Here is a 23,703-nt window from a genome sequence, read left to right as displayed (position 1 = left end):
CTTTGGGACATTGTTTTTATTGTTGAGACATTGCGTGCTGCATATTCAACCAGCAATTTTTAAAAGATTACCAGCCTATTACAAAAGCTTCAAAAAATCTGATCCAACATGCTGCCATGAAAGTAGAAGTTTGAAAACATTAGAATACATTGAAACATCTCAACTCCTGAGTGCATATCATCTAACCTAGGGAAGATGTAGTGAAATTTTTATCTCCAAGCCAATTGCTAATGTTACATGCCCATCTCCAATGTCCCTATGGCAAGCACATTTCAAAAAGAAGCCCAGTTTTGTAAAGTTCTATCCATGAAGGATTTTTAACCCTTTGGGAATCCTATTTAGGGTCAAGGGTACTATGATTAGGTACCCTGTTTTATTGGTATTTCATTAACATATCTAATGGCTTACCCTTTTTAACTGCTGTTCACAGGAAACAAATACAAGCTTTGGGGTGGGGGGGACTGACCATAAACGTTTGCTTTTCCATTATGTTGTGAGTATTATTGTGCCAAAGACCTTGGCTGAGGGGAATAAGGTGCAGTTAGTAGTAGCCAACGCTAGCTGGCAGACAATCAGCAGTACATGCTGTTCTTGTTCAGATAGGCAGCAATGAATGCCTGACATACCATTAAGGTTGTCCGCTAGGATAAATTCCATTTTGCCCGGGTAGAAAGCCTTTTATGTCCTGACTGAAGCTAACACAGTCAAAAACATCTTCCTATGCTGACTGTTCTCAAGACAGGCAGAGTTTAACCTTTTAAACAGTGCAGACAAAAGCTTCCTATTGCACTGGAAGGGAACAAACACTATAAATAGGATACAGACACAGTAATTCATAACATGACATTTTAAGCAGCAGGAAAACGTTAACAAAGCTTAGAGAGATGGAAATCTACATTTCTCACATACTACAAGCATATGGGGAATTCTGGGAGTTGAAGTCCACAAATCTTAGTTACAAAGGTTGGACATCCTTGCTATAAAGATTATAGCACATGTAGATTTTCACCTGTCAAGGGGTATGCGTGATATGCTACATTATAAAATATAACTGCTGGATTCACTCAATGCAAAAAAATTAATGTGATCTGGTTAATTTTGACAGTGCATAAGATTTCTGCCCATGGCTTGGAGTTGTATGAATTGAATTGTTTAGTTTGTAACTGTGCTTTAGTTCTTAATATGTTATATGAACATAGCTACGGTGCTTTATTCACTAAATTCTGGTTGCGCTCATACAATCCATTAACCAGCATTCATACAAGACACTGACTTAGAAATTAAATAGAGAAAGCTTGCACAAGAAGCCATCTCCTCCCCCAGCCAAGAAGATAAAATGATCAAGGTTAGTATGTTTTGAGAATGTAGTTGTTAGTCTTGCACTAATGAATTCAGTCAATGGATAAATGAATCATGATTTATTAAAAATCCCTCCCTTTGAAATATCATTCCTTCAGAAATTACTGGCCCCCACTTGATACTCTTTCATAAGGCCTTGAAGGCTTGATTTTGCCAGCAGGCCTGAGGAACCCAGAGTGGGATGCAGCTGATCAAATGGCTCATTTGACTGTGTGTTGTCACCGGGAGTAGGGGGTTACTATATTTAATTTTTTAATTTTTTTAAAAAAATTAATTCTATACTGTGATTTTATTTCTTGTAAGCTGCCAAGAGTCGCTGTGAACAGGTAGGCAGCCATATAAATTTCCTAAACAAACAAATAACACAATTGTCAAGATTCTCACAATATGCCAAGCCAGACATGCAAAACCTCTGTAAGTTTGAGGTCAGATTCTGCATTGCATGTTGAGAACTGCAATTCAGCAGTGAGTAGCTACTGAGCACATTTGGAGACAGAGTTTCAAAAGTGAAAGGACTGTCTTAAACATTTATAAATATTCTGGATTCTAGTTTGTTTTTTGACTTGGGCTGTCAGATCTTGCTGCAAATCTCTGGGCAACTACATGAAGGCTACAAAGATTTTCTATGTCACTTTACTGCCATTGAACTTTTGCTACCCAGATTTGAGTGCCCTATCTTAACAACCTTATTTAAACTTTCCAAAACTGTAAAATGCAGGCTAAACTTTGGCTCCACCCACTCTAGCTGGCGTTAAAAGGATATTACAGGGCTCCACTTTTGGCAGCCCTGCTCTAAGCCAGACTAAAACACCACATTGCATCTAGCACAAGGTCTTGTATCCAATATTATGACTGCTTTCCAGTAGCTACCAACCCAACAGCTCTACCAACCATTAGTAATGCTTTACCTAGTTGTCACACAAATAATATAACAACATTTGTGGCCTGGACATTATCAATTTATCCAGCATATATTCATTATTTCCCAGGTTTCACTAGTTTCATGAAAGGGGTATTTATATGCATTCTTACTTGATTTTCCTTGTTGAAGAAATATGTTTTTATTGTATTTTATTAAAACAATGCCCTACCAATAATATGTTCTGAAGTTATGTCTAGTAATCTTTGTCCATCTATTTTGAGCAATATCTAAAGTGGCTAACATGTCATGGATATGATGTTTCAGTTTTTCAGAAGTACAGTGTCAATATATCTGCCCTGACAATATTCATCTGCCCTCAGGCACTTTCATAAAAGTCAATATTAAACAGGCAATTTTACATTATTCTAAAAGTATTAAATGATACTGTTTCGATGAAGTAATGAAATTTATCTCGCGAATGGAAAAGTGGTATCTTAGCACAATACTTTCCCTGAATGATTTTGATAGTGAGAGGGGTGGCATATAAATTTAAACAAACAAGCAAAGCATTTTCTCAACTCTGCTGTTAACCACCCACCACCCCCAGTTCTCCACTTGGGGTTTTCATATGTATGCATGTAGAAAAGATGAATGTGAAGTGATGCTGCACATTTCATTCTTTTTCTTTTTTCTTTTGTAATTTCCCACAACTGCTTGGTTTCAAATATGAATTTACATGTCAGAAAGCCAGTGAGGGCAAAACAGTTAACAGACAAGCAGGAAAGCGCTCTTTTTGGCATGTCTGATGTACCTTTGCTCTTAAGCATTTTGAAGCATAGATAAAGTCATTGCACAACAACTCTGTCACTATTCAGATAAAATAAACAAACAAAAATAAACTGCTAGCTAAAATAATGTTACTTATTACACTGAGGCACAAAGAAACAAAAAAAACTATTGTCAAAACACTTCCAAAGAGCTAGACTTTAGATGATATAGAGAGAGACACAAATTAATGGTATCTTGTGAAAGATATTTGTTCTGTTGTGTTGCTTAGTCAAAACTGATAAGTTTCTTGAAATATGCCTTTGAAGTGAGGAATGTTTGAAAGTCTTAATTGCTGCTCAATGAGCACTTGACAAACAGCAGAGTGCTCTATCAGTACAAGAAGCACACCCCGTAACTGAGGGAGATGTAGGAGGTGCTGGAAAGGCCATATGTTTTGGCAACTAACAGGACTAAGTTTGCAGGCTTCAATTGATATCACTTTCTATTTTCAAGACCTTTTTTTGGTAGCAAATGTTTGTTCTTTCATTTTCGTTTTTTTCTTAAGAAAGCAGATCTTTTCCACCTACCAATCTTTTAGGGATGCAAAGAACAGGGACGTCCTTTCATTGTATCTGCCAATTTGCTTGTCCTGCTGTCTGTTTCACAACTAACCAGGGAATTTGATCTATTCAGGATCTAACTAGTTTCACAAGCTGATAGGCTTAACTTTTCCTGTTTATATATAGATAGAATGAACCTTCCCTAGTAGCATCCTGTAATTCAAGGTAATAGTAGTCCAGCTTTGAAACACATTGTAATCAGTAGATGTGGAAGCTGTTAAACTGTCTGAAAAATGTTTTACAGGAAGTCTTCAGGTTAAAATAACAATTGGGACTGGAACTGCCATCACTAAGCAATGCAGTCATAAAATGGGATGTGAAGTGACCATATCACTTAGCCATGACAATTCTAGTAATCTCAGTTGCCATTATTAAGTGATGCCATGAGAATCATAACTCTGACTTCTGACTTTTTGCTGACTTTGCTGACTGGGAAGCCATCAGGGAAATCAAAATCACACAACCATGGGATGTGGCAAAGGCTGGAACTAAAAGGACCCGTTTTAAATACCATTTGTTCAGTGCCACCGTAATTTTGAATGGTCGCTGAATGGTCGCTGAATGGTCATAAGCCAAGGAATACCAGCATAGAAATGGGAGAAGGATCTTTGTCTTTCAGTACCCGCTAGTGTGATTCCTAAAGCCAATTTGAGAGCACAAGATTGTTTTGCTGTTGTGGAGAAGAGTGGTGAATACTCCACCCCCTACCCATTGCATTTCATCTAGCTGTCACATTTATTATAGATTATATTTTATTGATTTTATTGTAGTTTGGTTGTTATGAGTTGCCCAGACTTGTTGGGAATCAGGCAGCATACTAGTTTAATCAATTATAAAAGCTCATTACACTACTGTCATTAGAGATTTGTTGTGCTTTATGATTTGTCTAGCAAGAAGCTTATTTGTACATTGTTGATTCCTTTTGGGAGACGTCTTTAGATTAATTACCTAAAAGGTAAAAAGAAAAAAAAACATTCAGGAAAGAACACCTGCATATTCCCAGTCACATTTTAGCCATATTTACTTTAGTTTAGATTTAAAGGCAGGGTTAGTATTCTCTTTTGGGAAAGTATTAAATATGTACCTCCGAGAATTTTACACAATGAGACTTGGATTCTGCCACCCATGAATATCACAGGTTTTCTGGTGCAGGATTTTATGTGCTGGTTTTTGTTTTATGTATACGTATGGTGTGTGTGTGTTCCTATGGTACTGTCTATTCCACAGGCTACTTCTGGATGTTTCTGGCTATAGCCATTCTTGAGAAGTACACATGTATGCTTTTTACAACTGATCCAGATTAGGGCTCAATTTTATTGGGTGGATTTATGCTGGTATACTTTACTGTTGACTCAAGGACTGGAGAAACACGTTAGCACAATCATACCAGAAGAACCTAGAGTCAGGAACAACTAGCACGTATGTGCGAGGGGAACCTTTACCTTTACCAGAAGAACCCTAAAGTAAAATAGATTGCCCTGTTACTTCCTTTGATGTTTTTATCTAGAATTGCACTTTCCATGTCTGGGTTAAGTGGTGTTAAAGTTATTGCTTAATATGAACCTGCAAAATATATTGTGTAAAGTCCTCTTTTCACTGCATCATGACCTTGTTCATTCTCTTGCTTCTTTTTCCAATTTTTGTTTTCTCAGTGGTGAATGCTTTCACTTTATTGGTCTTTGCTATTTTGCTGTAGCATTTCTTTTCTTCAAAAATTAAAACTTCTTTAAGCCTTATAATTCCTTAAGTTTGCAGATTTCTTTGGGAAACTATAGATAATATTATAACTACATGAATACAGGCACCCAACAAAATGAGTTTATGATGATATTCATAGAATGATATATATAACCTACATTTTTCAATCCAGCATGTCCTGTAGCTTTAAGGTGCTAGAAAAGGGAGGAAGTTTTTTCTTTTTTTCTTACGGCGTTCTTGTGTTCTGTGATGCGTGCATTTATTCTCCTGTTCATTTGTCCTATGTATGATGCAGGGCAGATTTTGCATGGTATTTCGTAGACTCCTTGATTTTCTAGCTGGATTTGTCTTTGGGGTTTCTTAAGATGTTGGCTATTTTTGGTCAGTGCTGAATGCTGTCTTGATATTGTGTTTGTGGAGAATTTTGCTGATTTTATCTGTGGTGCCTTTGATGTAAGGGAGGAGGGCGATGCTGTTGTCCTGTTCTGTCTCGGTTTTTTGGGGGGGTCTCCCTTTGGATTAGGTTGTTGTTGTTTTTTAATCCGTTGGAGATTAATGTCTGTGAGAGTGTAACTCCGTTTTCAGGTGATCTTTGTCGGCTAGGCGTTTGGTTCTGGAGATGAGAGTCTTGGCTACAGAGTTGATCTGTGCAGGTGATGGGATTGTGCGTTTAAGTAGCGGTTGGTGTGTGTTTTTTTCTGGTAGATGGTGTGTCCTAGGGAGCCATTGGGCTTTTTGTAGATTAGGATATCCAGAAAGGGAAGTTGGTTGTTTGCTTCTATTTCCATGATGAATTGTATTTTGGGGTGTAGGCTGTTGAGATGTGTGAGGAAGTTGTCCAGTTTTTCTTTTCCATGTGGCCAAATCACAAAAGTGTCAATCTCAATCTTACACGGGAAAAGACCCGAATACAACAAGACCAGCATATCAGAGATAGCCTAAAACTTTGGTTCAGGCCTAAAAATCAGGCTACAGGCTCAGGCTACTTCATATCGACACTTGTGAAAATCTACGAATATATTGAGATTGTCTTGGCAACGTTTCAGCGAGGTCTCACTCACCACCTTCAGGCTGGGTTTTGGGCTTAAAGTGTGATCAGAGCTGCCGTCTTTCTGTAAATCTTGGTGGGGGGGTATGGCTTTGTTTCAGTCCCTTACATCAAAGGCACCACAGATAAAATCAGCAAAATTATCCACAAGCACAATATCAAGACAGCCTTCAGCACCGACCAAAAAATAGCCAACATCTTAAGAAACTCCAAAGACAAGATCCAGCTAGAAAACCAAGGAGTCTACGAAATACCATGCAAAATCTGCCCTGCAACATACATAGGACAAACGAACAGGAGAATAAATGCACACATCACAGAACACAAGAACGCAGTAAGAAAAAAAGAAAAAACTTCCTCCCTTTTCCAGCACCTTAAAGCTACAGGACATGAAATCAATTTTGAAGGAACCAGATTAATCTCCAAAACAGAACATTTCAACAGGAGAATAATTATGGAAGCTATCGAAATAGAGAAACACCCCCACAACATGAATAAACGTGACGATATCTCCCACCTACCAAACATCTGGAAACCAGCCCTAGTCAACAAACGAGCCCCACCCACCACCCAGGCCGTTACAATACAAAACAACAATGTACACATAGCCAGCACCAATCAGCACCAATCTACCAATCATGATACAACCACACAATCATTCCACTTACTGAAACAAAGCCAGCACTCCATACCTCCACACCAAGATTTACAGAAAGACAGCAGCTCCGATCAAACTTTAAGCCCAAAACCCAGCATGAAGATGGCGAGTGAGACCTCGCTGAAACATTGCCAAGACAATCTCAATGAAACAAAACCAGCATACCTACCCCTGTGAAAATCTACGATTTTCAGCTCTACCCTAGGAGAAAACCATGTATTTGTGCTGATAAATAAATAAAGGGAGACTAGCATAGATCTATTTCAAGCTATTTAGTTCTCATCAGCTAGCCAACAATATGGCTAGCTCAGTGATGGCGAACCTTTTTTGGCTCGCATGCCATAAGCGGGGGGAGCACAGGGGGGTCGTGCGCGGGCGTGCCGCACCCATAATGCAATGTGCGACACCCTCCCAGCATGCATGACAAGCGCTCCCCTCCATTTTTTTTGCATGCTTTTTTCGTCCTCCCCAGGCTCAAGAGGCTTTATAGCCTGGGGAGGACGAAAACAGCCTTCCCCGCCCCCGGAGGCCCTCCAGAGGTTTCAGGAGCTTCCCTACGGGCAAACCGGAAGTTCAGGAATGGACTTCCAGTTTGCTCGTAGGGCTAGTTTAAGCCCTCCGGAGTCTTCAGGGACCTTCAGGAGGCTTCCCTGAAGGCTCCAGAGGACGAAAACCGACCCAACGAGCAAACTGGAAGTCACTTCCAGGTTTGCTCGTAGGGCTGTTCTTAGTCCTCCAGAGACTTCCAGTTTGTCCGTTGTGTCAGTCAAAACGGAGGTTCGGGAAAGGAACTTTCAGGGACCTTCAGGAGGCTTCCCTGAAGCTGGGTTGCTTTTCGTTCTCCGGAGCCTTCAGGGAAGCCTCCTGAAGGCTCCTGAGGGCTTAAGCTGCCCCTATGATTAAACCGGAAGTCCATTCACGAACTTCCAGTTTGCCCGTAGGGCCAATTTTTTGCACTCCGGAGGCTTCAGGGAAGCTCCTGAATCCTCCAGAGGGTGGGGGCCAAGGAGGCTCTTTTTGCCCTCGCCAGGCCCCTATAAAGCCTCTGGAGCCTGGGGAGGGTGAAAAATGGCTTTAAAAAAGGCTGAACTCAGCTGGCCATCGTGCACATGGCGCTCCCAGCTGACAGGGCAACGCCTCGTGTGCCCTGACAAATGGCTCCACGTGCCACCTGTGGCATGCGTGCCATAGGTTCGCCATCCCGGGGCTAGAATATGGAGCAGAACTCTATCAAGAATCTGAATGAATTCACAATACTGAAAAGATAATTACTTTATGCAAACTGTTTCATGCTCAGCTACCCTTAGAAACAATCTGGAAGCGTAAAGTGTCCCTCAAAATGTGCAGAAATAGAATTGTAATCCAAATAATGTTTCATCTTCGGTTAAAAGAGATGGGTTAAAATAATTTCTTCTTAGGGTTGGATCTTAAGGATACTTGGAACTGTAATATTAGCTATTGTATTCAAACCTATCACATTGAAGACAATTTTATTATTTGATTATACACCACTTACCATACACTTGACTAAAATCTGACTATTCATTCTGTATAATTTAAATCAACTAATCAAGTTTTAATTTCATAAACACTCCACATTTGGCATACAATGCCAGCTGACATCTAAGACCAAATGAGGCCTTTCTAAAGATTTGTATAGTCTTTTACTTTTTTCACAAAATTTTAAGAGATACATTTGTAACTGTCCCATTTTAAACCACTGCTTTTGGATTGTTTTTTCTTAACACATAGAACAATGGTATTTCATTTAAAAAAAGAATGACATAGCTGCATGCCTTTAGGTAGAAACCCTACAAATTCTGCTTGAGAATGGTTTTGCGCTTACAATATATCTGAATTGAATCCGGATCTATCACAAGTCAGGATCCAGATTCAATTTAGAATAGAGACACTGAAAGTAATGGAAGTGATGTCTTCTGGAGCTGTACTGCTCAGGTCTAGATTCTAGGTGTAAAGGATAATAAACAAACAAACAAACAAATAGGGAGGTAAATAGATAAACAGTAACACCTCAATGCTTCTGAATACAGACGGAGAATATTTATTCTGGGAAGTGATTTCCTCCCAAAGTTTCTAGGAGCATCCCAAAGTGCTTACACGTAACTCCAAGAAACCAACGCACTGATGATGGCACGACAAAATCCCAAAATGTATTTTCTTCGGGTTTTTTTTTTTTGAACCGCAGCGTGCTGATCCGCTTGTCAGAATTAAATTCGGCCGGCAATGAACCCTTTGCGGCTCGCGGCTCTCTCGGTCGCCCAGACACACGCCCAAAGAAATTATCCATTGCTTCCTCGGCGGGCCTCACGCAGCGGGCGGGAAAGTGAGTCAGACTGGCAGCGCGCCAGGGGAAGCCTCAACGGGGTCGGGTTGCTCATAGGCCACGCTCCTTTGGCGCCCGTTCGCCTCCATTATGTGCTAATTTAGCTCAGCGTTGCGCGACTCGACTTCCCCGATTTCCCTCAGGCCAGAAGTCAGCAGCCGCCCGCACCTCAACGCGCCGCCCCACTTCAGCTTAGCACCCGCCCTCGCCTTCTCAACCGTCTTCGTTCCTGCGCTCTCAGCCTAACCTGATTCTTCGCCGAGGCCGCTCCTCCTCCTCCCTCCTTGCGCCTTGCGCTTTTCCCCCATTTGGGCCTGATCTGAAGGGAGGGCTGGAGAGAGGCGGGCGGTAGTAAGGTAGGGTGTGTTTTATTCGCTGGAGCCGGGAGGGGAGGAGAGGGCAGGGGCTCGGTCGTTGCTGTCGGGAGCGCCTGCCCTGTCATGGAGGAGCTGCGTTGGGAACCGGGCGCGGCGGTGGCGGAGGCTTCGGTGTAAAAGAAGCGGCGCGGAGGCTGCTTCGGGAAGCCGAAGTCGACGACGCGATCCTTCGACGCGCCTCGGGAAGGTAGTTCCGTTTACCCGGGCGGGATCGTTTGCTCAGGCGGGGGGGTGGGGGGTGGGAGAGAAAAGAAAGAGCCCCCGTCCCTAGTCTCCGCCCTGGCCTCGCTCTCGGACGCCTAGGAGCCCTGACTGTCGGCGATAGTAAAGGGGAGTGAAAAAGCGGTTGAGAGCCGGCGGCAGCGAAATCTGAAGGTCGGGTAAAGGGAAAGTGAAACGGACACCGGCCGCGAACCGGGACGGCGAGCCGAGGTAGGTACTTCCCTGAAGCCGGGGCTGGCTGGCTGGCTTCTGCTGCCCTTCGCCACCGGAGACTCCCCAGGGAAGAGACGTGACAAAGGGCGTTCAGAGTCGCGTCGTGCCCATAACGATTTTGCAGCTGCGGCGACGGGAGGGGGAAAGAGGCATCCCGAGACACTAGGTTGAGGACCTCGCATACGAGTGTCGAGTTTCGAGAAGGGAGCAATGAGGTTAGATATTCGTGGTCGCTCGGTCGTTTTGGGAGATAAAATGAAAAGCTGACCGAAAGGTACACTAAAGGACTCCTCGAGGTTGAGGGCGCGCTTCGTGCTTAGGGGGTGGTGATGGAGGGAAATCGGTGACATTTGCAGGACAAACTTAAACCCCAGGCACGTCTAACATCCTTACTTTTTTGTGACCGACCGAGTAGTTGCAGTCTAAACCTGCCAATATAGATTGTCAGAAGGGTTGAGCCCAGGATGGATTTGAGGGTTCGTTGAGCAAAACATTATCGGGATTGCTGTAATAATTTACAACTTAATTCTGATGACAAAAGCTGGGAGAAAATGGATCATTTCAGCTGTATCTTTTGTTTTTGTTTGTTGGAGGGGACTTCTGAGGAAGGAGAGCGCAAATATGGGCCCAGGCATTGTTCAAGTGTTTCACTTGGTAATAAAAAAAGTCATTTGAACAATATATCCACTTATCCATTCATAATTGTATATAGCTGCCCATCTCTAGGCAGTGTCAACAAAGCTACGGAAGAATAAATATTTACAAAACAGTATTATTAAAGGCTGTAAAATTATAAAAAGTATAGAAGTAAAAGGGAAATATAAATATTAGATAAAGAACAGGTATTAAAAATCGGGTAGCTGCTTCAATACTTCACCAATCTTAAAATATGTATTTTGTTCTAGGCTGCAAAGTATAGCACTTGCTTTGGAAGTCCCATGTTGAAAGTTGATGTTGTGTACAACGGTAACACATCTGCCAAGGATAATTCACAGAACAATATCCAAATTTGTGGTCCCAGAGCACAGGCGTTTTGCATTCATCTTGCTTCTGAAGAACAAATCCAACTGAAAGGAAAAGACTAAATGGATCTTAAGACAGCCGTATTCAATGCTGCTCGTGATGGCAAGTTGCGACTCCTCACCAAGTTACTGGCAAATAAAACTAAAGACGAGGTGGCTTTACTGATGTCAGAAAAAACAAATGGTGCCACTCCCCTCCTAATGGCAGCCCGATATGGGCATCTTGACATGGTGGAACACCTCCTGGAACATTGCAGTGCTTCTATAGAAATTGGTGGTTCTGTGAATTTTGATGGTGAAACTATTGAAGGGGCGCCACCGCTATGGGCAGCATCAGCAGCTGGTCATTTGAAAGTGGTTCAGTCTTTATTAAATCATGGAGCATCTGTCAACAATACCACTTTGACAAACTCAACACCTCTCAGAGCTGCCTGCTTTGATGGTCACCTAGAAATTGTTAAGTATCTTGTGGAACACAAAGCAGACTTGGAAGTGTCTAACCGTCACGGACATACATGTCTTATGATATCTTGCTACAAAGGACACAAAGAAATTGCTCAGTATTTACTTGAGAAAGGGGCAGATGTAAATAGAAAAAGTGTCAAAGGTGAGTTCAGTATCCATTTTCAAAAGGGCAGCTCCTAAAAATCTCTCTTCAGAATATTCTTGTCAAAGGTTCAAGGTGTGAGCAGACTAAATCACATTTTGATTTGTTCTTTCAGTATTTACCTAGGCTTTAAAATAATTTACCTTAGCATATAAATAATAGTTTTTTTTTAAAAAAATGTTATTTAGGATATATTCTGCCTATAATTCTGCCAGTATTCTGTATATAAAATTAAGCCTATGCATGCATATTTTGGAATAATGTGGTGATATATATTTTTTTAAAAGCATTGTGTGAAACCTAGGGTGGCTTTTTTTGGGTCATGAATTTTTTCAGTACATACTAAATAGGTAAACTTAATATAAAATTGTTGTTTTATAGCTATATTGTTTATTTGAAAGTGCTAATCTGTGATAAAAAGAAAGGTGCCTATGAATCAATCTCAGTCCCTGATGTCTTCATGGAAACATTTGTATATATTGCCTTTTCCTGGGATTTTGTCATCAGCCCTGGATTTCCTTGGTGGTTTCTTATTCAAGTTCTAATCAGGCCCAATTCTACATAACTTCAGAACTCAGACTGATGTAAGCCAGGTGCTGCCACCTGCTGAAATCTTTATGATAAGGAACTGAATGAAATTAGTCACTCTGTGGTGGAATAAACAAAGGATGTGGTATTGGGATCACAACAAATCCCTTTGTGTTCTTATGGTCCACCCTAGGCTACTGAAACAATGTTCAAAGTGTTCCTCTAATTTATACTGTGATGGCAGCTGCCCAGCCTTGTCTTTTTGTTCTAGTTGTGAGCATGTAGTTATATTTTCATAATACCTTTTCCTCATTTTTAACATAGTTCCTGATTTAGTAGGTAGGTATGGTCATTCTTTCAGTCTACTATTTATTTTAGCTGGCCTCTCTCTGACTCAGATACATGTGATTCTATCTTCCCATTTTAAAAAAAATGTTATAAGAACTCTGACATTACACATAGCTTTCATTCTTCCAAAATTTGGCCGGGGTGAAATATATTTAATTGTTCATAATACTCATTATGCAATTAAATATTGTGTGATAGTAAGATTTTTATAAATTAAATCTGAATGACTTGCTTTGGGATGTTTGTGATTGTGAGTTTAGTTATAAGCTCATAAACTAATATATCAACTTCTCATATAGAGTACGGTAATAATCTACATTAGTCTATCTCACAGATTAATGCAGAAGTTACAACATAGTTATAAAAAATCACTACAAAATTTCTAAACGCAATATTCAGTGCTCTGCTTTCTGTTGCTTAGTGAACTTCTAGTCCTGTCAGTTTTCACTGTGTTACTGAATGACTCATAATTGAAATATAAGTTCTGCTCTTAGAGCAGTGTATGATGAATTCTATTTTTATAACATGAAGAATACTGCTGTTACTGAACTTGGCAGTAGAGGCTAACCTCCTTTCCTTAAATTCTCAGCCTCATTTTAATACATTATTTTTTTGTAAAGCACGTTGTAAGACAGATACATATATAACCTGCATATCATATGAACCTTATGCTAAGATTTCTTATATATTACTCCATGTTTCCATGACCAGGGAAATAAATAAATAAAAAGAATAATTTTACATATTTTAATATAACAGTTGCTTATAAACTAGGTTTTATGATTTAAGATAAACACTAATTTGTTAAGCAATCTGCAGATACAACCCAGAATTGAAGGTGGCTTGTTTAGTATTTTAGTCACAGTATAGTAATTTTATTTTAAAATGTCAGACTGTGCTAAACTCAGAACATATTTTGTTTTATTCCTCTCTATAGGAAGAGAAGGTACAGGACAGAGAGTATTTACTAGCAATGCTTTCAATGGATACATTTTGCTTTATGTGTAAACATAATAAGTCATTGTTTAATGTTATGTGCAAACCAAGACTTTTCTTTTATATATATATATATATTATTTTTAAACAAACAAAAACTAACAAAAAACATAAAACACATACAACCTTCTTCCATTTCATATAGCATGTCATTTGGTTACAAGATTTTGTGCATCCTTCCCATGGTCACCACTTACAATTATATATTGAATCACAAATTGTTCATTAGATAAACATAAGTACATTATTATTAAATGTCAATTTTTCAACTGTAATTACTATTCCTTAATTTTAAACAAGATATTCTGAATATTGAATCCATACATACAACATCATTTTGCATCAATAGTTCAACTCCAATTATTATTCCTACGTTTTAAACAAAATATTCTATATTAAACCAAGACTTTTCAATAGAATTTTCTCATTAATGAAGAACTTTGATAATTTAAGTTAGGTAAATGGGATCTTATAGCCCCATATATGAATATTGTCCCCAATCTTTGAAGTATGACCTGATTGTTTATGAGAGAGGGGACTTTCAGGAAGCTGAGTTGTTTTTTTATTGACTGCAACCTATCTTTGACGTATGGGTGCAATACAAACAAGTTTACCAACCATTTTCAGTTTGTCCATTATTGTTTAACAATGTGCTATTTATTAATTGCATTACCCTATTATTTACACTTAAAGCAATATAAATGGAATGTGTATCAATTTGTCACTACAATAAAAATTCTGTTTAGTAGTTTGGGGTGAAAGATGGTGACTACCCAGTTAACCTACTGAGCTACCTACTGAGTTAAGTCAGGACTTGAATTTTGGTACCAGCTAAACAATTTGAGGGCTTCATAACATTTTTTCAGTTTAAAATGTGTAAATAATTCAAGGTCTGAAAATCTGTAAATTACTGAAATTATTAACAGAAGCGACAACATAGAAATAAGTTATTGGTGCTTTGGAAATATTTAAATATTGATAGTGTTTGAGAAAATCACAGTATAGTAATTTTATCTTTCAGAGCAATGTTTCAAAGCATTTTTCAAATAATGCATAAGTTATTAATCAAACTTTTGCCAGTTTATGGAGCAATGAAGTGTATTCTGCCGAATTGAGCATTAACAAACAATCTTCTGATTGTGTTAGAAGAAATGTTTGTGTTTCTATCAATTCAAATATTCTGTTTTTTTAAAGTTTGGGAGAAAATTCAATATGATGCATATAAGATTGATAGTCTCTATCTGGATCAGAAAATAGCTAAAATCTATAAACTTTGATGAAATCTAATAAAGACAATTAGTTTTTCTGATACCATCTGTTTCATTGTCAGGGAAGCTTTGCTAAATGGGTATCTGTAAAGATTTTTCCCCCCAATTTGCACAATATATTTTATCTTCTGTTGAAGTGATAGTAGAATATCATTTTCTGTCAAACTTCTATGCTTTGAAAATCTTGCTGATAACAGTATAGAGAAATAAATCTGAGTAACATACTGCTACAAAGCTATTTTAAAAATGCTAGGTGGGTGCATTTTTAATATTTCAGTTTTTAGACTTACTAAGCTCTTGATAACTGAGCATGTGATTTTGATGTGTCTATGAAAGAACAGGTTGCAGAATATTCTAGACAGACAGAAGAGATACATTCTCACTTAGTTATATACATTTTTTCTTCTTGGTATAATGTATGCTGATTTTTATGTGATCCTAGAAGATAGAAACTAGTATAATACTTGAAATTCTAAGACTAACAAACATATATACAGGTAGTCCTCGATTTAACAACCGTTTGTTTAGTGACCGTTCAAAGTTTCAACGGCACTGTCAAAAGTGAGTGACTATTTTTACACAACAGTTGCAGCATCTCCACAGTCACACGATCAGAATTCAGACACTTGGCAATTGACTCTAACAACTGCAGTGATTCATTTAAATTTGGCAAAAAAGATTGTAGAATGAGGCAAATCTCACTTAACAAGTGTCTCGCCTAGCAACAGAATTTTTGGGCTCACTTGTGGTTGTAAGTTGAGGGCTACCTATGCTTATGTTTTTTAGCAAATAGTAAATTAAGGACATAGTTAAGAAAGAAGCTGAAGTAAATATATAGCTATTTGAAATATATTTATTTGAATTGTTAGAATACAAAACTATTTCAGTAAATTTTAGGAGCTGGTGGTAATATTGATACGTAGAAGATCAGTTGAAAAAGTATAATCTGTAACAATTTCTTTTGCTAAATAGATAGAAAAGTAGTTGCATCATGTACTGTTTGTATAAATACATTAAGTATTCTTTTAACATAAGGAAGGCCATTATACACTGTACTACTTTAATCCTTTTTTGTGGATTTATAAATAGTAAGCTCTTTATGGTTGGGTCTAAGTAAAGTGTAAGGATAAGTAAATGCTTTCAAGAGGGGTATTATTTTATATTTCATATTTCTTGACTCTGTGAATCCAGCTATAACAAAGAGGATAATCTGGCAAACTGACCTAATGTTATAAACTGGGTCAGATAATTTGCAGTCTTCAAAGTTCACCCTGGGATTGTGGTGATTGACAAAAAAATAACTACATTTTCCTGTATGAAAATATATGAAAGCTGTAGTACAAATCTAAAATAAGCATAAGATATGGATTTAAATAAAAACAAATTAACTTTGTTTTTTAAACCAGTCCCATCCACATGTGTGATATAGCCCGTCCATTATAAACTTTCTTGAGTGGCAACTCATTCCTAAAGATGCATAAAGTAGCTACATTGATAAAGGATTTAAAGCAGTGGTTCCCAACCTTTTTTTGGACATGCCCCACCTAAGCATCTCTAAAATCCTGACGCCCCCCTGGGACATATAATTCTTACTTTACTCAAAAAGTGAACTCTACTCACCCAGAGGAAACCTAAAAGGCCATTAACCTGGTTTAAACAAGCTTCAAATTGCCCCCATTAAAAATCAAATTGCCCCCCCGTGGGGCGTGCCGTGGACCCACGTTGGGAAGCACTGATTTAAAGTGATATGAAATAGAGGAGAAGTGTATTTAGATTGGATATGCAGATTACATGTGAGACAAGAGTATAAATAGTTTATCAACTAATAATTTTAATGTATAAAAATCCACTGTATTTGTTGAGATTTTCTGAGATTGCCTGAGATGTTTTGATGTATGTGAGTTTGGCAATTTCTTGGTCAGTTGTATTATGTTCGGATATTACTTTGTTCTTGTTTTAAGTTCTGATGTAAGTTATTTTGTTCTTTGCACAAAGTTTCTCCTATTTGTCATGTGTAGAATCCAGAGGGGCATTGCTGTAATATATGGCTTACTACATTAGAGGAAGAATATGGAAAGATATTTCTAATCTTGTATATGTATTTGTTGAAGTAGGGGCAAATTAGACATCTGGGATTGTTGCAAGGGCTAGTTCTCACATTGACATTTTGTCCTATTGTTTCCTGTTGTTTGTGATAATCGGCTTCAGGTTGTCTGTATGCAAGTATGGACTTGCCATCGAGTGTCTGACAAAATGCATTGTAATTGTCTAGTTGGGGCTATAGCTTGTTAATAATGTACTTAAGTGGTTTGAGCTGTGAGTTGTAGGTGTTCTGTTCATCAGTGGTCTCTTCTGTTCTGTTTTGTTGTTATTTCTTTTAATAGACCATCCCTGGAAACGATCAGGCTTTGTTGATTTGTCTATTGATCTCACTAGACAAGTGGTTCAACCTCCTGAATGCTAGTTTAATTCCTTTAGTTTAGTATTCTGTCAAGTGGATATACATGGCAATCTTTTTAATGTAGTGCTTTCGTGCCCATTGTGTAATGATACTAAATTGACATTGGAGAAATAGATTATTCTGTGGATAGGTTTAGGCCAAGGTTGATCGTGATATGGAAGTTGTGGAAGTCATAATAGAATTTTGAGAAAGATTAATTTATATCAGTTCAGATGATGAAAATTAAAAGGAGGGGATTCATGGAGTAAGTTAAAACATAGTTCTAGATCAGCCATAAAAATGTTGTCCTATTGAGAGCTGTGCATATAGTGGGCACTGATGGGTAGGCACATGCCAAAGGTGAAATAGTTATGGACAAATACAAAATCACATAGTCTGGTGGTAAGATGTGTCTTTGGACATTAGTAGTGATAATATTTTTGGTAGCTTGGAGTCTATATTTATGAGGGATTATAATGTATAATACTTCAACATCCCTGCTGGCTTAAATGTTTTTGTTAGAGAGATTGCTTATGGAGGTCAATTTTCTTAGGAAATCTATGGTGACTCCTATGTGGCTGGAAGTGTTGGTGGCATAAAATCTGAGATATTCTAACCTGTGCTTACGACAACACAGAGGTTGTCTGGTTTGTGTATTTGGGGAATTAGCTAGAAGATGATTGGTTAGAATCCCTGGGGTTTCCCTGTAGATATCTTCTCATATATCCTTAGGAAATTATTTCATCAGATTACATAGTTCTGTTATATGTTATGGTGGGATCTGAGAAGAGAGGTTGGTAAAATATGATTTTGGCAATTTCCAGGTTTAACTGATATCGAACTTTAGATGTCCATACCTTTTTTTAAAGGTGCTCTGCTTGTATTAATATATACACTTTGTATCAGTTTTTATGTCTTGCAGCCTTCTGCCTATATTAAACTACATATGTAATATATGTACACACTTCATTTTGAAATAATAAATATATTTAACATCCAGAGTGTTCCTGCAAGAAATAGTGGAAGTTAGTTAAGAGTAACCACTGTTTCATGTGTACAGTATGTGAGGATTTGCAGTTTAGATAGCTACAAGTTGGTCTTCAAACATGTACCTAAATTTACTGTAGTTGGCAAATTGGTAAGGCTGCCTATGAAATCAATCTGTTTATATCATTTTGATATTCGAAATAATACACTGATACATCCTATCCTTAGGATAACATTGTGATTCAGCTGCACTATTTAAAATATCAGATACATTTAATAAAAATAGTTAAATACCTGGTTCAATACTTGATTTGATCTGAATGTTTCATCAGGAAATACCTTAGCATTTTGAATTGACAAGGTGTGCACTATTTGTCAATAATTTATATGTATTTATTTATGTTCTATCTTTTTTTTCTTCCAAGATTTCATCTCTGCATAAGGTTGTCATTTGTTTTGTTTTTTATTTTCCCTACAATAATTGTGTGAGCTTGGCTTGGTAGAAAAAGTGTGGTTAACCCAAAATCATTTGGCAAAATTCCAGTTATAGCCCAATGTTATAACCAATATGCTACCACGATTTTTGAAGAACCTAGTCCAGGGGTGTCAAACTCAATTTCATTGAGGGCTGATCAGGGTTATGCTTGACCTCAAGGTATGTGTGGCCAGGGTGGGTGTTTTCCGGCTGTGATGGCTTTCTTTCGGCGAGCTCCGTTTTCACTGCGACAGCCTCCTGCAACCCTCTGCCAGTGAAAATGGAGCTCTCTTTTCGCTGGCAGAGGCACCACAGACAGGTTTCCGGGGTGGCCCCATGGGCCACATCTAAACACCCCATGGGCTGGATCTGGCCCGTGGACCTTCAATTTGACACCCCTGACCTAATCCATCATGTGGAAGGACCATGGAAATAACCTTGGAGAACTATTCAGAAGCCATTAAGACAATAACATGTGCAGAAATATGTATTAAGCCCAGAGGGATAGGAGATTATTAGAATTAGACTCAGAGTGGCTCCTCCAACTCCCAGTCATGTAAGAGGGGGAGGAAGGGAAAAGACAGGCAACATTCTGTTGCATTATCCTACCTCTATAAAGTATAGGTCTAGTTTTTCTGTGGAGTTGTTTCGTGATCTGATTTAGACTGTCGGCTTAAAGCTGATGTCACATGAATTGTAGGCTAGGAATGCTAAAACACAACAGAAAAAGATACCAGTGTTTATGTTTTTCTTTTTTTATTTGGATAACTATTTTACTATTCTGCAATTACTTATTGAGGAACAGAGAAAGCCCTTCCTCTATGACCTTGTCATTATTCAAGTGCTCTTCTTTTTTATTCATTTATCTAAAGGCCTGGATATTGGTTAGAAGGACAAACATAGAGAATAGTATTTCTTTTATACAGCCAGAATACAGTAAGAATGTCTGCTGAAAAGTTGCAGGAAAATTGTAAAAAAAATTCATTTAGCTTTTTGAGTAGGCAAATTTTAAGGTACTGTATATACATATGTAACACTGATTATTTTTCTATGATTCGGTATATAGTCTTTTTGATATGCTGTTGATATAATTATACTACCCTTGGATGTTTGTTTATTTGCATATTTACTTAAGATATGAAATACCATTTCAGCAGTTACAATTAGATAATGTATTTGATATTTCAACTGCATTTTTCCTTGATTAGATGCTTATAATAGATGTAGTCTTGCTCTGAAGATTATAGTGATATTCATTATCGTTGCTTTCTCTTTTCTAATAGGAAATACAGCATTGCATGACTGTGCAGAATCCGGTAGCCTGGAAATCATGAAGATGCTTCTGAAGTATTGTGCAAAAATGGAAAAAGATGGTTACGGAATGACTCCCCTTCTCTCTGCAAGTGTTACAGGCCACACAAACATAGTTGACTTTTTGACTCAGCATGTTGAGACAAGCAAAACAGAATGCATTAATGCCCTGGAACTCTTAGGAGCCACATTTGTAGACAAAAAGAGAGATTTGCTTGGCGCTTTGAAGTACTGGAAAAGAGCTATGGATATGAGGTACAGTGATAGGACTAATGTTCTCAACAAACCTATACCTCAGACATTAATTATGGCCTATGATTATGCCAAGGAGGTGAACAATGCTGAAGAATTAGAGAACCTAATTGCAGATCCTGATGAGATGAGAATGCAGGCATTGCTAATTAGAGAACGTATTCTTGGCCCTTCTCACCCAGATACATCCTACTATATTCGGTACAGGGGTGCTGTCTATGCAGATTCTGGAAACTTCAAACGGTGTATCAATCTCTGGAAATACGCTTTGGACATGCAGCAGAGTAATTTGGACCCTCTGAGCCCTATGACTGCCAGCAGTCTTTTATCATTTGCTGAACTCTTTTCATTCATGTTACAGGACAGGGCAAAAGGTCTACTGGGCACAACAGTTACCTTTGATGATCTTATGGGCATACTGTGCAAAAGTGTCCTTGAAATAGAACGTGCTATCAAACAGACTCAGTGTCCACCTGACCAAATACAGCTCAACAAAGCGCTTTCCATCATTTTGCATTTAATTTGCTTATTGGAAAAAGTTCCTTGTAGTACTGAACAAGATCATTTTAAGAAACAGACTATATATCGATTTCTGAAGTTGCATCCTAGGGGAAAGAATAACTTTAGCCCGCTCCACTTGGCTGTTGATAAGAACACAACTTGTGTGGGGCGCTACCCAGTTTGCAAATTTCCTTCTTTGCAAGTCACAGCTATATTAGTGGAATGTGGTGCTGATGTAAATGCTAGAGACTCTGATGACAACAGCCCTTTGCACATATCTGCACTGAACAACCATCCTGACATTATGAATCTTCTTATCAAGTCAGGTGCACATTTTGATGCAACAAACTTACACAAACAAACTGCTATTGACTTGCTAGATGAAAAAGAGATGGCAAAGAACTTGATCCAACCCATCAACCATACTACATTGCAGTGTCTTGCTGCCCGTGTCATTGTGAATCATTGCATACATTACCAAGGGCACATCCCGGAAAAACTTGAGAAATTTGTTTTGCTACATAGATGATAGCCTCACAATAGACTCTTGGAACTGTGAGAGCATGAGTTAGCAACATAGTTATGATATGCCAGCGACACATCATTGTTCATTCAGCTTGGTCTATCTTGATAATTGACTAAATCATTAGAAATGGATCTGCAGAATTGGTTACCCAGTATTTAAAAGAAACATACCATATAATATATTTTGTGGATTATTTAGAAATGTAACACTATATTTGGACTCACTTAAATTGCCAGCCAAAGGCTTGTCTATTCTGGTTTAGTTTGCCTGTTGGTTGTTTAGGACTGAATTGAATAATTTTGTGATGTTGTCTTATTCTTACTAGTGTGTGAATCTTCTATAGTTGGGAAATCATTTTTTTCGTTCCTGCTTGAGCAATTCTACTTTTTTCTAATGAGTTCATTGCTGAACTATACAAGTTGTAAAGACTTGTTGACATTTGCAATTACCATAAGTGCTTTTATCCTCTCTATGCACTGGCTTCTATATGACTGTTTTTGTGTTGGCATATTTCTATGCACCACTTGGCTAGTTCCAGCTCTGATACTGTGTTCTTGCAGTTTGTTAGAACTTTCTTGGGAATATGCCGTTTACAGCCTGACAGTTTTTGTCAGCTGTATAAACTTTAATTTGACTTCTTTCCCCTGGCTGTTTCTGCAGTTGCTTTCTATTGGTTTTTTTACAGAGTTTTGTGCTGAATTTGGAGTAAGATGTGCTCATGTTGGCAAACCCACTTTAAATTAAGTGAAAATTGTTTTAATAAGTCTTGTTGCAAGCAGAGAGAAGTAATGTATTGCTATCTTCTCCTCTGTCCTATTGTTTTTGCTGGGGCTGACTATGCGACTAGGCATAGAAATTTTTATTTCAAATTTAATCTGATTTTTTTTATAGATTTGGCAGGAATAACTAGATCAGACAGTCTGAGATTACAATTTAAGACACTTAACCACAAAAGAAACTAAAGCATGTTGGCATGATGCTTGTCAGATCTAGCCTTCAGTTAGTACAATTAATGATATGGTTGTAAACAGAAGCCTTCTATAGAATCTCCCTTCATTTTAAAATAACTCCCATGGATAATGTGCATGCATTTTATGCTATAATACCTTAGCCATATTTATGGAAACATCAGAGGTCCTACATAGTCTCCACTGAAAGCTGTCTATTTTTTTAACACTTGCACAACAGCTTAGCTATTACAGCAGCAAGGGCTTTTTAGACTTGATAAGGAAACCATAAGTAAAGACTATAAATGAGATTCAGGTAATTAATATAATTCAGCACTTTATTGTTGATTCATAATAAAACTTATAATGGCATATTAGACCTGCAACTGTCTTAAATAAAATGGTTCTCAAGAAAATAAAATGTTCCTTTTCCTTGAGTGGAATACAATGTGAATTCCTGTTTTATATCTAACATGGTGTCTTGTGTTTTATTCATTTGATATCTAATGATACTGCGACTACTACTAATGCCTTTTCAGTTCAAAAATGCATCTACATTTGTAGATGATCCAGGAAAAATCAGTTTGATGCATCAACATTGACATAATTCAGTTGCAGGATTAAAAAAAATACTTATGTGACAGCCACAGGGTGGCTGTTCATATAAATTATACCACAGATCCTTTTCCCCCATGTTTAAATTAATATTAGAGAATACAGTATATGTAACTGTATGATATTCATTTTATGAAAACAAAAGAGGCAATATCTCAACCAGAACCTCTTCTCATTCTGTTTTGTATCCTAGGAAAGGAAATGAATATGTTTTAATTTAAATAAATCATGGTTTATATTTTACCTGCATTTGTAAAAATTCTTAAGAGGAATTAATACACTAGGATTAAACTATTAGTCATTTTTTTATCTAATAGGATAAATTATCTAAAATATGATTGTAATAAAAATGTGATTTATTTATAAAATGAAAATAGAAATTTGACATACAATAGAATAGTAAAGGAAATAATACCAGTTCATTGAATGGTTACTTTAGCTTATTTTCAATTTATTGTGGCATAGACATACAGTACATCAGAACTGAACTCTTTATGAGAGTGCATAACCTTTGCATGCTAAGAAACCTTTACGGATAGTTGTTATAGGCATTTTTTGCCAGATTTGAAAAATAACAGTTCTGTTCATGAACATGCTTTGTCAGTATCAAGCAAAGTATATGGTGCTTAATAGGATTTTAGCTGGTTATATTGTTAATATAACCAGTTCAAATTTCACTGGGTCATGGTTGGCTCAGTCTTCCATCCTTCC

At 37.9% G+C, this 23,703-nt stretch overlaps 1 protein-coding gene across 2 annotated transcripts; it reads left to right on the top strand.

Annotated features, from left to right (window-relative positions):
- The first annotated feature begins 9,118 nt into the window (after positions 1-9,118).
- Positions 9,119-22,825, top strand: FEM1C (fem-1 homolog C). 2 transcript variants are annotated; one of them, XM_081945244.1, is made up of 3 exons: positions 9,119-9,921; positions 11,075-11,798; positions 20,124-22,825. In XM_081945244.1, exons 2-3 carry the CDS (start codon positions 11,255-11,257, stop codon positions 21,431-21,433), a joined length of 1,854 nt encoding a protein of 617 aa, XP_081801370.1. In that variant the 5' UTR covers positions 9,119-9,921; positions 11,075-11,254; the 3' UTR covers positions 21,434-22,825. The 2 variants fall into 2 exon arrangements, with proteins under 2 accessions (XP_081801370.1, XP_081801371.1); XM_081945245.1 differs by having other exon boundaries at positions 9,119-10,166.
- The last annotated feature ends 878 nt before the right edge of the window (positions 22,826-23,703 follow it).

Source organism: Natrix helvetica (genome assembly GCF_964273705.1).
Source record: "Natrix helvetica genome assembly, chromosome: 2".
NCBI classification, from domain to species: Eukaryota; Metazoa; Chordata; class Lepidosauria; order Squamata; family Natricidae; genus Natrix; species Natrix helvetica.
Note: the sequence above shows the minus strand (reverse complement) of the source record. Positions and strands in the feature narration are given on the sequence as shown.

Coding starts and splice junctions, on each gene's coding strand:
- FEM1C (XM_081945244.1), top strand. CDS start 11,255: ATGGATCTTAAGACAGCCGTATTCAATGCTGCTCGTGATGGCAAGTTG. Junction 11,799..20,123: donor AAATAGAAAAAGTGTCAAAG/GTGAGTTCAGTA, acceptor CTTTTCTAATAG/GAAATACAGCATTGCATGAC.